The sequence below is a fragment of the Phyllostomus hastatus genome, unplaced genomic scaffold (genome assembly GCF_019186645.2).
Source record: "Phyllostomus hastatus isolate PE091 unplaced genomic scaffold, TTU_PhHast_1.1 phas_contig_254, whole genome shotgun sequence".
Taxonomy (NCBI): domain Eukaryota; kingdom Metazoa; phylum Chordata; class Mammalia; order Chiroptera; family Phyllostomidae; genus Phyllostomus; species Phyllostomus hastatus.
In genome coordinates this window covers 21198194-21215364 of record NW_025333810.1, presented here as the reverse complement: position 1 = coordinate 21215364, position 17171 = coordinate 21198194, and the positions used below count along the sequence as shown (strand labels likewise).

The 17171-nt window shown below is 35.2% G+C and overlaps 1 protein-coding gene across 1 annotated transcript in view; it reads left to right on the top strand.

Annotated features, from left to right (window-relative positions):
• FBN2 (fibrillin 2) overlaps positions 1-17171 on the top strand; it is a 256232-nt gene that overhangs the window by 164871 nt on the left and 74190 nt on the right. Inside the window, exons 18-23 of the mRNA XM_045838059.1 lie at positions 1340-1465; positions 3900-4025; positions 8781-8900; positions 14186-14323; positions 14913-14963; positions 15440-15565. Of these exons, the coding sequence (XP_045694015.1) occupies positions 1340-1465; positions 3900-4025; positions 8781-8900; positions 14186-14323; positions 14913-14963; positions 15440-15565 (687 nt within the window). The remainder of the gene's footprint in view (positions 1-1339; positions 1466-3899; positions 4026-8780; positions 8901-14185; positions 14324-14912; positions 14964-15439; positions 15566-17171) is intronic.

Below are 17171 nucleotides of genomic sequence, written 5' to 3'. Positions count from 1 at the left end.
TACTCCCAATGATTTTATGCATACCATGGCTTAAGAAGAAGCTGGAGTTGATATTTAGGTCAAAAAGATAAAGACTGAGATTACTTTTTTAAATTAAATAATGGTACTGACATGGTTAAAAAATCTTTAAGACATATTTGATATGGATCAAGTTTGGATATACAGCCCCAAAAATAAATTGTTAGGACTGTTTATATCTAAGAATACTAAAACTGTTTTTATCCAACTAGAGAAGTAAAATTTATTGTTTTCTTATTTTAAATTTAGCAATATGATTAACAAAATTCCAAAGTAGAAACTTAAATATGAAATACATATGTGTTTATTTTATTTATTTTCTGTGTTAACAAACATATACTTTCATTTTTTTAAATAAAACTGTAGGGTGCTGTTAATCTGCATTTTATATATATATTCTTCTACTTTCATGTCTGAGGAGACTTGAGGCAAATTACAGATTAGTTGACAGGGTAATGATGCATCTTTGCAATGAATATCAGAAACCAGAGTAAAGAAGAAAACTTTTATATGTTTCTCCCAAAAACAAAATGAAAAGGCTGACATTTCTAGAGTATTTATGATTTTTTAAATTCTAGAAAACAAGAGCATCAAAATAATGACCGAAGTTTGAGCATAGTGATCAAAATTTGATTTTATACCTATTCTATATTTTGTTCCCTCTCAACACAGCCTCCCCAACAGAGCAAGCCCCCTGTTGAAACTGCTTGGTTGCTCATACAAGCAAATCATTCCTCAGGTTCCACTGAGCAAGGGTGGCAGAGAGGGACATTGTCATGGTTTACTGGGAAACATCATGTTCTCAAGTATCCACATTTGTACTGGCCTCTCCGTTAATTCCAACTTATCAGCAGAGGAACATTTATTAAGTATCATGTTACTTTGTTGACTATAAAAATATGATAATAAAGTAGAAATATTCCATGCCTTCAGGCACCATAAAGTTACATAGACCACCCTAGTAAATCTTTGTCTTTTAATTAGATGGTTATAATATCTATCAAGATGAGTTTTCCTTTGGATTTTAAGCCAACTGCCTATAAATTTCTTAGTTAATTTGTCATAAATACAGATGCATTCCATGGTTTAACTATTTGAATTTTTGCCAGTTGCCTCCATTCTATTATGACTTACCAGGGAAGTGTCCTGTATCAGTTTTATCCTTATTCCTTATTTTCATTTCCTTTCCCTTTCTGAAGGTAGGCAAATTGTGGGTTTGCCAAGTTAAATTCTCTATATGTTGAGTGATCTTTATTAAACCTGCATGTATCAGCAAACAATAAAATGTCTGTGAGTATTAAACTTTCGACATTTGCCGCAGATATCAATGAATGTGCTTTGGATCCCGATATATGCGCCAATGGAATTTGTGAAAACTTACGTGGTAGTTACCGTTGTAATTGCAACAGTGGCTATGAACCAGATGCCTCTGGAAGAAACTGTATTGGTAAGTTATTTGTCGTATTTATGTATGAGCCTTTCATGTAGTTTAATCCCAGAATTTAGGGGAAATCAAAATACAAATAGAGTACTATAACTAGAGATCTTACAGTTTCTCTTATTTTCTTCTTAGTACACAAAGATAAAAATGTTAGAATCAGACAGATTCTGTTATGCAGTAACAAACTTCTTAGTGGCACAACTTAGTATTTAGATTTTTCTTTTCTCAAATGAATGGACACATACTAAATTATTGGACTGTTGTTTTTCTGCATCTATCTTAATTCTTTAATTTTTCACTAAGAAATAGACTTCAAAAATTAACAGGGCAGTATAAATACTAAGTTAAGAAAATACAGTCTTACTGATTGACATAACTTTAACTTACATACTGTAACATATCTAAACATGATAACTGGGATGGATTTTTTTTTGTAATTTAAAAGAGAATATTTGAAAACACTCAAGTACAAATTCAAGAATTTGCAAAGAATCTAGATTTTTCCCACAGAGCACTTTAGTTTGCTTTTATAAAATTAATGTTACTCAACCCATCATTATATGTAGTAATTTTTATATCTAATCACTGACAACTGTTATATTGAAGCCTTGATGATTATGGTTAGAAAGGAATACATTTTATACATTTATGGTACTGGCTTTTATTTTTGAGGATACCCATATGATCTTGAGTTGAAGAAATACATACAGATGGATATATAAAACTTTATTAAATGTCATGTACTTATAATAGGTTTAGACACCTACAGAGAAGGACACCAGCCAAAGATTATTGAAGCTATAGAATATATGCAAACAAGCCAGCTTTTATTCACCAAAGCAAAGTTGCTTTCAGCAAAACTTCCAAGTACAGTTGAGCACATGGTATTCTACTAAAAACAGGTTCAGTGAGCATTCACATACTGAACACAATTCATGGCACTACTTAACTCTTTAAATTAGGTATATGCGTAATTTGGTAAAAATTAAAACTAGGTTTTAAAAATAAAATGAAGCCAAGTTCCAGCTTTTGTTTGTTAGGGCTGCTGTAACAAAGTACCAAAAACTGGGGTGCTTGAAACAGCAGCAATTTATGGTCTCAGTTTGGGAAGCCCAAAGCCATGCTCTCTGTGACAGCACTGGGGAGAATGATGCTATTACCATTCCTTTTTATTCAGCACCATTCCTTTCCTCTTCTGGCTTCTGGTGTTTGCCAGGAATCCTTGGTCTTTCTTGGCTTATATATACATCACTGTAGTCACATGTTCACCTTCTCCCTGTGCGTCTTCACATCCTCTTCCTGCTATGTGTGTCTGTCTCTCTTTCCCCTTTATTTTCAAACACCTCTCAGATTGGATTATGATAGCTGGATTACTTACATAACAATTCTATTTCCAAATATGGTCACATCTGTGGTGCTAGGGGTTAGGACTTCAACGTATCTTATTTGAGGGACACAATTCAACCCATATCATGAGGTAATTGGTAAATAAATTGTGATGCAGCCACTTGATAAAACAAACAATGTAGGGGAAGTTATGGGAATGCTTAAAATATAACACTAATTTTTAAAGATCAAGATTCAAAGTTGGAAAAAAAACATAATATCCAAAGGTAAAAAGATCAGATAAAACACAAAAAATTCATATTATCAGTAGTGATAGAATTATAGGAAATATTTTTTCAATTTTTTTTTAATTTTTACAATGTCAGTATATTGTTTGGTCAGGTACTGTTGTTATTTGCAAGACTAAAAATGTAACTTTTGTCAAAGGAAATCTTCACCCCCAAGCTGAAATTTTTATTTTTCTGTCATTAACTATACTTGCAAAAATGAGAGTGTGGATATCAAGATAAAATTCAATGGGATCTTCCTAAATTCTAGCTTTAAATACTTTCTAGGCTGTTGTAGATTGCTAAAGGAATATATAAAATGCATCATTAATTTCTATTAATAATTAATTGCTTCTGAGGTTAAAAACATAATGGGATAATATTAGTAAATACCTTTTATTCAACTACCGTTTAATGCATACTTTATTATAGTTTTAATTAAAAAGTTTTATTTTTATTACATATAAGCAAGCATATATAGGTAGATGAGTTTCATCATTTAATCAATTTCACCAGTGCTTAAACTATATCACATATAATCCCACTACAGGATAATAAGTAAATGAAGAACAAAACAGTGATGTGTCTTTTCCAAACTATAATATACCTCCCAGGGACTTCAAAACACCTTAAAAGTGGCCACCAACATAAGAATTTGCCATTCAAATAAAACTGAGTATATTTTATTTGGGGATCAAAGAATGTGTTGTAGCTTCAAAAAGTCTATGTCAAGAGGAGGAATGAGAAAAAAACAAAAATAAATCATCGTCAGTCACTGTGCTGTGTTTCAATATGTATAACTCCTGTCTTCTGATGGTTGCTTCCAGACATTGATGAGTGCTTGGTAAACAGACTGCTCTGTGACAACGGCCTCTGCCGAAACACTCCTGGGAGTTACAGCTGCACATGCCCACCAGGGTATGTGTTCAGGACCGAAACGGAGACGTGTGAAGGTACGAGCTGTTCCTTGCCTTACATGTGAATAAGGAAGCACCTACACAGCCATAACTGTCCAGTACGCTGACAAAGCAATATCGCAAGAAGAGTATTATTTGAATATTTAAAATTTTATAGTCTCATTCAGTTAATATGCCAGTTTTAGAAATAGTATGCACCTAACAGTTTATGAATACTGTTAGTTTTGTTCCAATCAGATAAAGTAATGACAGACATTTGGGACAAACATTTTGAAGTCTAAAAACGAAAGTGAAAAAAATGAAAGGGGCGCTGGCTGGTGTGGCTCAGAGGATTAAGCACCTGCCTGCAAACCAAAGGGTCACTGGTTCAATTCCCAGTCAGGGCGCATGCCTGGGTTGTGGGCCAGGTCCCCGGTTGGGGGTGCATGAGATGCAACCACACATTGATGTTTCTCTCCCTCTCTATCTCCCTCCCTTCCCCTTTTCTAAAAATAAATTCATAAAATCTTTTTTCAAAAAAGTGAAAGGAGCCACTTTGTTTTAGTTGCCAAAATATAATGTCAGATTTTTGTTTGTTTATATTGTTGTCCCATATTAAAAACCACTGTGACACATTGGACTAGGGGAGCCAGAATTGTAATGGCAGATTCAGCTCTTAGGCATTTTATTTATGAAATGATTGATAAAGTACCTCAGAGGTTGGCCCAGAAAATACTTGGGGCCTAACTAAAAATAGTTACCTTAATTAAATTTATAGTCTCAAAAATTGTCCTTTTCACTTGATATTTAAAAGTTATTGTTTGGGCTTACAGATCATACACCACTGTTTAAAAGCTGTTTTCTTTTAACCACATTTTTCTGCCATGGAGGTTACACGAATGAGTTAAATGCTTAGGGAAGGCCTTGTTTTTAGAGAGATACCAGATAAGTAATAGGTGCATTCAGTTATGCTTTTGTTTCTTGATCAGAGTACTGCATGTTTCAGAATAATCTGTCATATGACTACTAGTTGTTGTTTCTTTCGAAGTCTCACTTTGTGGGCCTACAGAATTGTCCCATATATTATCAACGTAATAACTACTTCTGAATAGTAACTTTTAAAAAGAGATTTCATCCTTAATTATTTTGAATAACCCTTTCCTTATCTGTTAAAGTATTTGTTTCTTAGTGACTCCACAGCCAAGAAAACTGCAAATGGTAATATTATGCAAAAGGATCTTAACATTTTCTCTTCATCTTATTGTTTAACTTCAAAGCATTCTTGTGATCAGAAACAAGTTAGGACTGGAAAGAGATGCCGGAGCACAAATGATTCAGCTGAAGTCAGTGAAATGCAATTACAATGTGCCATTCTAAGTTTGAATTGAATTGGAGGGACCACTGAAAACCAGTAATTAGCCTGAAGAAAAAAAAAGGAAAGAAAACAGCATAAAATACAGTTTTTGTAATCTTAGTTCTGATAACTGTTTCACCTCCTGCCCACCCCATTTTGCAGAGGCTCCTCAAAGAAAAATGCTCATGCTGTTGCCAGTTAAAGTACTCAAAGGTTCATCTTCTCCATGAATGAGCAGGGGCACACAAAAGTTCTGAATATCTTTCTGTAAGATATAAAAGCTCTCATTTTAAACCAGCTAAGGCTTCTCAAATGTATTCAACCACAAGCTTTATTTTCTAGCACCCACTGCCCCCTATCCCAAACATCTATTCTTCAGAATTGCTCTGAGAAACATACTCTGTAAAAAAGTATTCTAGCTGTATTTCCTCCATGAGTAAGTATTTTGGTGGGTGGAAGAAGGGATTTCAAGAGTTTATTAATCATTTTCTTCTTTCTTCCCAACTTTCCACACTTCTCACCATCTTTTATCATTTTATTTATTGTCTGTTGGAGGATTAAGCTTCTGTTAAACGTTAAGAAACTCTGAAAGCAAGAACAGTTTAGAATAGCTTCTTGATTTAACTGGGAAGCTGATGAGTATTAGGACTGGTTTCCCTGTCCACAGCAACGTTACCTTTCGGTGCTATTGTGAGAGATACACACAATGGAGAACTAAATAGATAGTGTCTTTGATTTCATTTGACCAAAGTTTGGTTTGTATAACTGAATTGTCAATGATATTTATAGCACACCAGTATTTCCTCCATTGTAACAAGAAAGATGGAGTTGAAGGGCACTAACAGCCAACATACCGAAAAAGAGAAAAAGCGGGGATGCTCATGGTTATACAAACAACTGAAGAGTAGGAGCAAATGGTGTTTAATAATGGTGTTGACTGATTACATAAATATTACAGCACATTAATACAAAAATCAGGCAACAATAAGGATTAGAAACAGTTTTCTTCCCTCATTTTGTCCAAAGGATAATTGTTCCTGATAAATCTGAGCCTTTTCTTTAATATGAAATGTATTTTATATCTGTCATTTATAAGAAAGAAATTTGTATTATGTAAATAAAAAAGAAATGATAGAGAAATATTTTGGCTCTAACCTTGTGACATTGGTAGAAATAAAAATGGTTTATCATGAGAAACCTAACCAAGTAACTTTTACTTCTACATTTTCTTCCCACTGTTATTTGCATTTTATTAAATATTTTGCCAAAAAAATAGACCCAAAGGCCACGAATCTTTTTTTTCCTTTGGGTCACCTCCTTATTTCCACCATCAAATTCACACAGTAAATTTGTCTGCCTGAAGCACTTCTCTTCATTCTGTTCTTCCTAAACTAATTTCCAAAGACTAGATGGGGAATTATTAGCAGATTCATTACAGACTGTAACTTTCTCTGTATATATTTGCTATGATAACCAATTTTGTTTGTCATTCACATTTTCAATAGGCTATTTTAAATATATAATAGCAGTAATGATAAAGTTCCTCTGCTATTTCAGACTGAAGTTACAAAAATTTATTTTACTTTTTTGTTTGAGCTCTGAGAGCCTGTGAAAGTTAAAATTTTTACAGCAAGCACTGTGGTTTAGATTGTGTTTCCAGTGACATAACTAGTTAAATGTAAACCAGATGTTCTTTGAAGTTTATTTCCAGGAATGTACAGTGAACTGTTTCAATTCCTGGTTCCATGACATTTATAACATAAAAACATTGTATTTAAGGAAAAATTAAACAGTTGATATCTGTAGCTGTCATTGCATGTGTTTATAGTTTTTGAGTTCATAATTGCTTAATTTAAAATAGGGATTTTGAAAACATATGATACATTTTTCTGTTTTGGGAGCTTCTGACAAATGAATAGGTGACCTATCCATAGTCTGTCCTCGTATTAGTTATCTGCTTCCTGACTATGTGATTCTTTTTTTGCATTGTGTTTCTATGGAAAGAATTTCAGTACTCTGGAATAGATTTTTTTCATTCCAAATCTGTGCTATATTTACAAAAACCTGTTATTGTATTTTTCTTTTAAGAGGTTTTCTTGCTACAGACAACCTGAAAAGATGTATTTATATTTCCTCAAACAATTTTTACTTCAGAAATTAAATTACCACCTGGAGGATACTTCTTTAGTAGTTTTGAAGTAGCAAAGAAGGAACACACCTGTTTTCCACATTGATTTTTAATTTGCATTTCAAGTCTACGCACTTGAAAATCAACAGTGAGCTCTGCCTTTTCAGGACCAGTTTAGTTTATATTTGACTTGAGACATTCAAGAGCAAGCATTACAGTGTTACAGTTATTTATCTATGTGTTTTCCTTAATGTGGTATGTTATATTTAATTCAAAGGGGTGTTCCAAGAAAGTATAAGTATTCTGGTGAACTCAGAGACCCTAGTTAGTATTCAACAAAAAAACTCTTGAGATATGTTAATCCGTTTCAGATAACTAACCAAGTACAAAAAGAAATCTGTATACCCCCTCTTTAAATTGAGTGGTTGAATTTATACTGAAAGTCAGTCTTTGATATTGTTGCTAATATTGTACCTGAAACTTGTATTCATTTTTAGCTAACTCCTGTTCAACTTTTTAATTTTATTGGTTTGACATTTTCATTAGTCACCACTTGAGAACATAGGTACACTCTAATTCTGTTTACTTCTGACTATCAACAGGAATTGTTTAGATTATGGCATATGATTTGATTTAGGACTCAAATTAAATTAATGCTAGTAAGGTCTATATGAAGCAATTAAAAGATTTTTGGCTTTTTAATTTTACCAAACATATATACTTTAAAAAAAAACAACTCTCCACACCAAACATGTAAATGTGGACAAGCTAACAAGAGAGGGAGGTGGGTAAGGACTGGAGGAGAATGCTGTGCCTGGTAATGAAATGTCACCCCTTATTTTCTGACTTGTATTCAGGAGTCTGGCATTAAAGCCAGCATGGTGCTGTTTTATCTCTAATACAGGCTTTTTGAATTTCTAACACTTCGTGGAGCCATGCAGTGAGCCTCTGTGCACCGCACATCACACCTGACAATGTGTTGTTTTCCATGGAGTCAAAATTCAAATTTCCCACAGGACAATGATATCTTAATATGGGGGAAGATTAATCCAATATATGTAAAGTTGTGCTAAAATAGTGAAGATTCACATACTAAACCCTCTCAAATAGGCTGCCTCCTGTAGTCCTACTGCGTCCACAGTTGTGTGTATGTGTATCCACGTTGTAAAACGCATGTCTCTATTCCCCATTCACTTTATGCTTCATAGATCCATATTAAAATTATGAGAGCCAAGTTCACCAGACGTTCTGGCATAGCATGGCTTGTTGGAATAATATTTTCCAGAAACACATGGCAGTTCTAACAGAATCTTTTCCTTCTGGATTGTAGATATAAATGAATGTGAAAGCAACCCATGTGTCAATGGGGCCTGCAGGAACAACCTTGGATCTTTCAATTGTGAATGTTCTCCCGGCAGCAAACTCAGCTCCACAGGATTGATCTGTATTGGTAAGATGCACACAAAGTGCCAACATGTCAGTTTCCCTGCACCGATAACCTGAGGCCTTGGACCTCACTGCGAATGCAAACAGAACATGACTCCAGGAAGCTAAGAATTAGGAGTTACTCTAGATGTTTTCTCTCGTCGTCAACATAGAAGTAAAACCTGATCACATAAACTGGACAGGCCCTTAAATTTCATTATATTCTAGGATGTGTTCCTTTCTTACAAGTAGATATATCATGCTGTAGGTTATAAGCATTTCCATACCACACACATATTTATATTTGTTACTCTAAGAATGCCTTAGGCATCAATACAATCAAATCCCCTCTGCGTACTTTTTATAAACAATGTTCAGTGTTCAACAAAAATTCGATAGCATTTGGACTCAGTTAACAGGACAAGAATTTGAAGATTTTAAGCTTTAAACACATAGAAAGAATTTATTGTTTCCTCATTTCTTCCATCTATCACAAATGTATAGGCTTCAAGGAAGAGAAAACTGTTTTAAGGTCAGTTCTTGATAATGACAGTAGGGCATACATAAAATGACATCATCTGACCAATTACTATAAGGAACAATTCTGCACATGTAAGGGTAAAAAAAATTTTTTTAAATATCCCTATTTTTTTCCTGCTTCTAGTGTCTGTGGCTTTATCAGCTAGTCCAGAAGTGTCAGACTCATTTTCACCGGGGGCCACATCAGCCTCACGGTTGCCTTCAAAGGGCCAGATGTAATTTTAGGTCTGTACAAATGTAACTACTCCTTAATAGTTAAGCAAGAGCTCAGTGCTGCCGCTGGGTAGAAGCGAGGTGCCAGGCTGGATAAAACAAGGTGGAGGGCTGCATTCGGCCCATGGGCCTTGTGTTTGCCACCTGTGGGCTAAGTGTACCACCATTTGTATCATTAGCTAGTATCTACCTTTAAAGTGAACTAAATGTATTAGGAAAATATTTCAGTTTTTCATAGTACCATGTACATTGGAAGTTTCTTGTTATCTAGCCAGTGTGAATTTTCAATTTAATATTTGCCAAAGACAACAGTATTTTCAGTATTACGTCTGCTATTAACAATATTTGGCTGATAATATGATAATGCTTAAGTACCTATTTGTTACAGGAAGGGAAATGACCAAGTCCAGAGTCACCAGTGAAAACCTTCCCTTTGGAAATCCCACCTCAGCTGGTGAAATGTGAGGCTTGCTCAGCTCTCCCTGTTCAGAAATAGACTGCCATCTGCCTGGGGCCTTCCTTTTTTTCGTATAGAATTCCAGAGTGGGAGGAGGGGGAAGGAGGCATGTGGGTTGGATCTGGTAAGGCAGAAGTATTTTTGCTAAGCCACAATTTCCAACTGAGATAGAGTCATTTTATTATGCAAAGGAAATGAACTCAGCATTAGTTAATTAATGTCTCAGAAAACTAAATCTGTATGCCACTTGGGCAATCAAAGATATCTTAGCTCTGCTTCATCATAAACACTTCTGTTATTTTGGCCTTTTACCCTTACACTTCTTAATGAAAAAAGAACAAAGGCTTTTTATTCCCATGTCATTATGTTGGGCAATCCCACCATATTTGTTTCAGGGAATGTGTTATGTGTTGTTATGCATTATGATCAAATTTGAATATCCCAGCCTAAAGCTGCTCAGAAAGATAATTATTTAATATTTAAAAATTTAGATATCATTTTATCCACTTTTTTCATTTAAAATAGAATTCTAAGTTTAAAAAGGAAGTAAATAGAAAGTAGTATATATAGAAACTTTTTTTTTGATAGGACTGTCAAGTGCTGCTAATCTGGGTTTAGCCTGCAAACAAACTGAGTTTTCATATGGTCTCTAAATTTAGAACAAAATAAAAATTCCCTGATGTGATGACAAATTTAAAATTAAGTTACAGCACATGAATTAGTTAGATACTAAAAATAATTAGGAATTTAGAATCTGTTCTGCAAACTTCCTAAATATAAATTAATCTTAAACTGTTTTGTAAACGGCTTGAAAAGACGATTGTATTCTGTTTGAAAATCATTAAAAATTATAGAACAGTAAACTTTATTAATGCATTACAGTGCTCACATTTGATGGCTCCCCATAATCTGAACCAGTTTCCCTCATGTTTGGCTTGGGCCTGCATCCCGTCGTCCAGCTACGCAGATGTGACAAGGGCAATGACCTCTCCGTTGCCAAACCCAGTGGTCTGTTCTCATTTCTCATCTTAGCCTATGTTAGCAGTGGTTGGCACAGTTCATCACACACCCTTTCTCAAGAAGTTTTTCGTTTTCGATCTCCTTTTCTCCATTCTCTTTTCTGGTTCAGTTTCTTAATTTTTTTTTCTTTCATATTTTCCTGCTCTCCACCTTGAAGTGCACCTGAGGTCAGTCTTTGAACCTTTTACTTTTCGAATGTCTACACTCATGCTTATGTGCCCTCCACATTGACTCTCCAATCCATCTTTTCACCCTCACCCTCTCCACTGATTGCAGACTTGTCTTTCCATCTGTCTGCATAGTGTCTCCATTTGGAGACATTTCTAGTAGACATTTCAAACTTAACATGTCGAAAACCAAATTCCTATCCTTCAGCCTAAACCTGTGTCTCCTAGAATCATTTCTGTCTCGGAAAAATGACAACTGCATTCTTTTAGTTTCTAGAGCCAAAAACTTCGCGGTCGCCTTTGATGCCTGATGCCTTTCTCTCAAACTCCACACTGAATCCATCAGCAAATCCTGTTGATTGTACTTAAAGTTTATCCATATTTCAACTACTTCTCACCATCACCACCAACAACCCTCAGTCTTAGCCCCCATTATTTCCCTCCTTATTACTGTAGCCTCTAATCTGCTTATCCTGCTTTATTTTTTTCAGAGATTGAAAAAAATTTTTAAGTTTATTGGGGTGCTATTGGTTAATAAAATTACATAGGTTTCAAGTGTACAATTCTATAATAATGCATATATGTAATCATTTATCAGTAGATTGCATTGCGAGTTCACCACCCAGTCAGTTCTTTCTGTCATCATATATTTGATTCTCTCTACCCTCTTCTACTGCTCCTCACCCCCCTTCCCTCTGATTACCATCGTACTGTTTTCTGTGTCTGTGAGTTTTTGTTTGTTTATCCTATTTTTTTCATTTGTTGCTTTCAGTTTTATATGCCACATATGAGTGAAAGCATATGGTTCTTGACTTTTTCTGTCTTATTTTGCTAACATGACACTTTCAAGATCCATCCATGTTGTCTGTTGGCAAATGACAGTGCTTAATCTTATCTAACCCTTGACTATGTAACTACATGTGTATTCTTTGTGTGTTGTATACACACAAATAAGTAATAGAGAGAAGGAGGAAGGGAGCGGCGCAGAGAGAGAGACACAGACAGAGAGAATGCATGGTGTTACAGAGTGAGGGCTGTGAAATCAGACCATGCAGGTTTGACTTGATGCCAACACCATACTAATTGAGTGGTGACCTTGAGTAAATTAGTTGACCTCGGTGTGTCTCAGTTTTCTCATCTGCAAACTGTATATAACTTACAGGGTTATTCTAATAAGTAAATAAGGTAATACATGAAAAGCCTTTATTAGTGCTCATGGCTACCTCAATAAATATTAGCAAGTACTATTACAATATATCTTAAAATGACTGCAGTCAAGGTGATAAATTAGTAATTAGTCCTAGCCCTTAAAACATACAGTATCTGGACTATTTATATCCATAGTGGTTACTTACAGGAGCTTCTCTGTTTTCTCTGTGCTATGGAATTTACAGGTTTGAGCCTATAAAAAGTCTGTAATTTGAGGCCTGATACAAGTGCTGATGAGCAAGTCCTTTTCATTCATATACAGTTTTTCTACTCAAAAGGAATCTCAAAACAGTAAAATGTAAACTGACTGTTTATCTCTTCTCCACATCCCTGCCCTACAACTTTTTGTATCCAGTCAAGAACAGAGCCGTTTGTGTTGTTTTAACCTCTGTCCCAGAAAGCTTGGGTTGTAGGTGACTTCCTCACACCCACCACTGTATTACAGAGGGAATCAGAAATTACAAGTGATCCCTTCATGGGCCTGCCAGTTTCACTGTGGTTCCTTTTCTATTTCTGGTTATGTTTTGTTTTTATTATTGAATTCAGCAGTAAAACTTTATCTGCCCATATTGTTAATCGAGTTTTAAAATAAATACTATTGGGTTATGCTTTTTCTTTATTGTTTTCCAAATCTGTGTGCCACAATATGTTATTGAGATTTCGTTGAATTGTTTTACACATCACCTGCATTGGAACCACTGGAGCAGCTGGTCAAATGCATATTCTGGGCTGACTCTTGCTTGGAGAGCCATGAATCTGCATCTTAACAAGAGCCTCAGTGATGTCATGCACACTGAACCGAGAGCCACAGTTCTACAAGAAAAACTTTGTAGATGATAGACTTTACCCAATTAGTATTTGCCATGTTAATTTCAACTGGATTCCTTGTTGTTGCTTCCAAATCAATTATTTAACAGTCAGTTAATGAGGAACTTCAATTTGATATGGAGACTTAGTCTAAAAATGTTGAGAGTAGTTATTGCTGGATGGTTGGATTACAAATGAATTTTATAGTTTCTTTTCTATTTCCTCAAATACTTTACCATAAACATGTGTTGCTTTTTGAACTGGAAATAAAACTATGCATAAGTATGTATAGAAAAATGCCTGCAAGAAAATACATCAAATATTAGCCTTGGTATGTCTTACTGGTAGTGTTATAGGTGATATTTATTTTCTTTGTCTTTTAGATTTATTTTGTTTTCAAATTATTCATCAGATTCAATATCCAGTTGGAGGAATACTGGCTTCTCTCTAGTTATAGGACCTACATTGTTTGTGGTTTATTGGGTGGGGAGTTAGAGATTATTTCAAGAAATTTATTTGATAAAATATTAAATATCAAAGGAGTTACCATAAAGGACAAACCTTATGAGTATTTCTCACAAAAGTTAAGATGTTTTACAATAATGCACTGCGTTTGCAAGTATCAGCATAAAATGTTCTGCAGCAGTGGCCGCTCCTAGAATACCAGCAGATATAGTTGTATTAATTACCATATCACGTGAGATACGTATAGTGCAGTACTTAATTTATGTGTATGTAATATACTACTATATTTAAATGCATGTGCATGTAAATGTGTTTGAAGGATATGCTGTTAAGTTTATTATAAATAATCCTTTTGGTTTTTTAATACTGTAAAAAGTAGCATTGGTGTATATAAGAGCTGCGAGCTCCCCATCTTTTCCTATTCCTTTTTAGACAGCCTGAAAGGGACATGCTGGCTCAACATCCAGGACAACCGCTGTGAGGTGAACATCAATGGAGCCACTCTCAAATCTGAGTGCTGCGCCACCCTCGGAGCTGCCTGGGGGAGCCCCTGTGAGCGCTGCGAGCTAGGTAGGGGCCTGGCCAGGGGGCTCTGGGCTTCCCATTGGAAAGCCTCTCCCTCCATTAGACAGCTAGCTCACTATGTATTTCCATAGTGAAGAAGACAATAAGATCATTACAATCCCTAAACTGTTCTCTTTTCTGGTGGGATTTACTCATTGCTTAAAATATATATTTGATATATCCTTTTACTGTCATCAAACCTTCTGAGTATTTTAGACAAGTCAGGGAATCCACTAGAATTTAGCTTTTGGATGACTATCGGTATTCTCCAGTGCCCTTGATTGCATGTGTCCCCGTAGAACATGACATTTCTTTAAATCTTTTATTTGTAATTCAGTTGGCAATGTGAAACCACAAGGAGCTTTCATAGGAGTCATCAGGGGAATCTCACAGTGGTTCAGCACTGGTGCAGTTTCCACAGCATGGCCTGTGCGGCACTGAATTCAGCAGAGGGCAGCCGGAGCCCTTGGCCTCTAAAGCCCCAGCTCGTAGTTTTTATTTAGCTCCATTTAATTCCATTAGACTGTTTTTTGAGCTTAAGACAGTTGTATTTCCTTTTACAATGAAGTGAAAATGTGTCCCATTGTTCTCACAGATACAGCTTGCCCGAGAGGCTTTGCCAGGATTAAAGGTGTTACTTGTGAAGGTGGGTGTTTTGCTGGATGACACCGTAAATCTTTAGAGCAGTGTGTAAAATTAACATTGGCTCTCACACTTTGGAGAGCCAAGGTCATTTTCAATAACCTTGAAATTTCAGTAAAAATGCTCAATGGAATGAATAAATGCTTCAGAATACTATTCTTAGGAAACAGCTTAGAGTTTCCCACTTTTCCTCTTTATACTGTCGTGAAAGTTTTCACGAGGCCACCACTAGCCTTTAAGGCACAGAGCAGCTGGCAGAGGAACACGTCTGGGCTGTGTTTTATGGGCGGGTGAGGCTGCGGTAATTTTCACAGCTGGTACCTAGGAAAACCGGTGGCTGTATTGTGGAATATTTCTGCTTAACTCAAGTAATAATTCACATTGTATTGCAAATTGAATATGCTGTGTAGGAAGTAAGACTACACCTGCCTTTTCTATTTGTGACGTCTTTATCCCTACACTTGCTCCTTTTCCCTGCAGATGTTAACGAGTGTGAGGTGTTTCCTGGTGTTTGTCCAAATGGGCGCTGTATTAATAGCAAAGGATCTTTTCATTGTGAGTGCCCTGAAGGCCTCACCTTGGATGGAACTGGCCGAGTGTGTTTGGGTAAGGGTCATGCCCTTGTGTATTTTATGCATGAAGCTAACCATGAATTTTTTTATTCTTTGGGTTGTACCAGTCCAAAACCATTAGGTTCATAGCTAGAAACACTTTAAGTGAGATATTTTGAGGAACAATCATTAATGGGTATTTTTAAATGAATGTGTTTCAACGAAACAGTTTCTGTATAGTACCAAAAGATGGTATTGCTCAAAAATTTACCTCAAAAATTACAATTTTGTTAATCAGATATTTTAGGAAGGTTCAGTCTTTCACAATGAGTCAGTGGAGTAAGAGAACTGTATTTCAAACATGGAAGAATAATTGGAGGCAAAGGTTTGAAGGGAACATTTACCCGCCCACTGCAGCTGTGCCCTTAGACTGCAGTGGGAAAGTCAAGGTCAAAGTTACGTTTTTTCTCTCTGAAAACATTGACCATCCCTTTTCTCCTTTGACTACCTTTACAGTTTAAATTTTCTTCATGCTTTATTTTCTGAAGAACTAAAATGAAGAAGCTCTTTCAACATTGTATCATAGGAATGCCTTGTTGACCTTACTCTTTATCAGCATCGTACTTGTCTAAATTCGAGTTTCGTGATTGAAAAAAAACTTGTATTAATTCTACATTGTATTTGCACAATTTTTTATTTACTTATAGGATTTTATCAAATATACCGTGGAACAGTTTTAAAAATAACCTTATATATAGGCTTGTATTTTAAATTTAAGCTTGTAGACAAAGCATGAACAATGGTAATGTTATTTTATATTCAAAGATCTTTAAGGTATTTATGTATATGTCAGAGATTTTTAAGATTAGTAGTAAGAAAAAATGCAGCATTGTACTGTTTAGTTATTATAATTAACAGATTCATTTTAAGTTAATTTTTGATGACATATTTAAATTTGGATATAAAATAGGACTGTAAAATCATATGGAAATGTTTAGAAATTATAATATCCAAAGCCTGATTAAGGAAAAATTCTTTTCAGATTTTTATGGTTAAATAATTTACAAAGTTTTGAGAAAAATAAAGTATCGTTTAAAGATGACTATCAGTCTTGTTCAAGTGACTAATGAAGTTGCCTTCAGTGACCAAAGAAATACATATGATGATATATCATTGATTGTGAATTATCACTAAGCAAAATTAATTCCCAATAGCATCACTCAAAATTAAACCATCTGTAATATTCTAAAAGGATATGCTGAATTTTTCATCTCTGTACCTTGGTTATGTAACCTTGGTTATGTACAGAGTGACGAGTTTTTATCACTACTTCAATTATGCTACATTAATTCATTGTAGCTAGGGATGTGAAAAAGTTTCAAGAAGATAATGTCATGTAAAAATGTAAAATTTTCTGAGAATAAACGTGGAGGTAAACTGCTTTGTTAGAGTTGATCTAAATCAGAGGTCGAAAACTGCAGCGCTTCCAGGGGTAACATAGATAAGTGGAGTGGTAATAAGGAGTGGTGGGGACTGCAGCAAGCTGTCATGTACATATATCATCTAGAAGCTTCCCAATCTATATTTTAATTTCTGTGCAAGCCATTCAAAACCTTCTCAGGCCATATGTGGCTGGTGTGCTGACAGTGTTTAGATTCCTT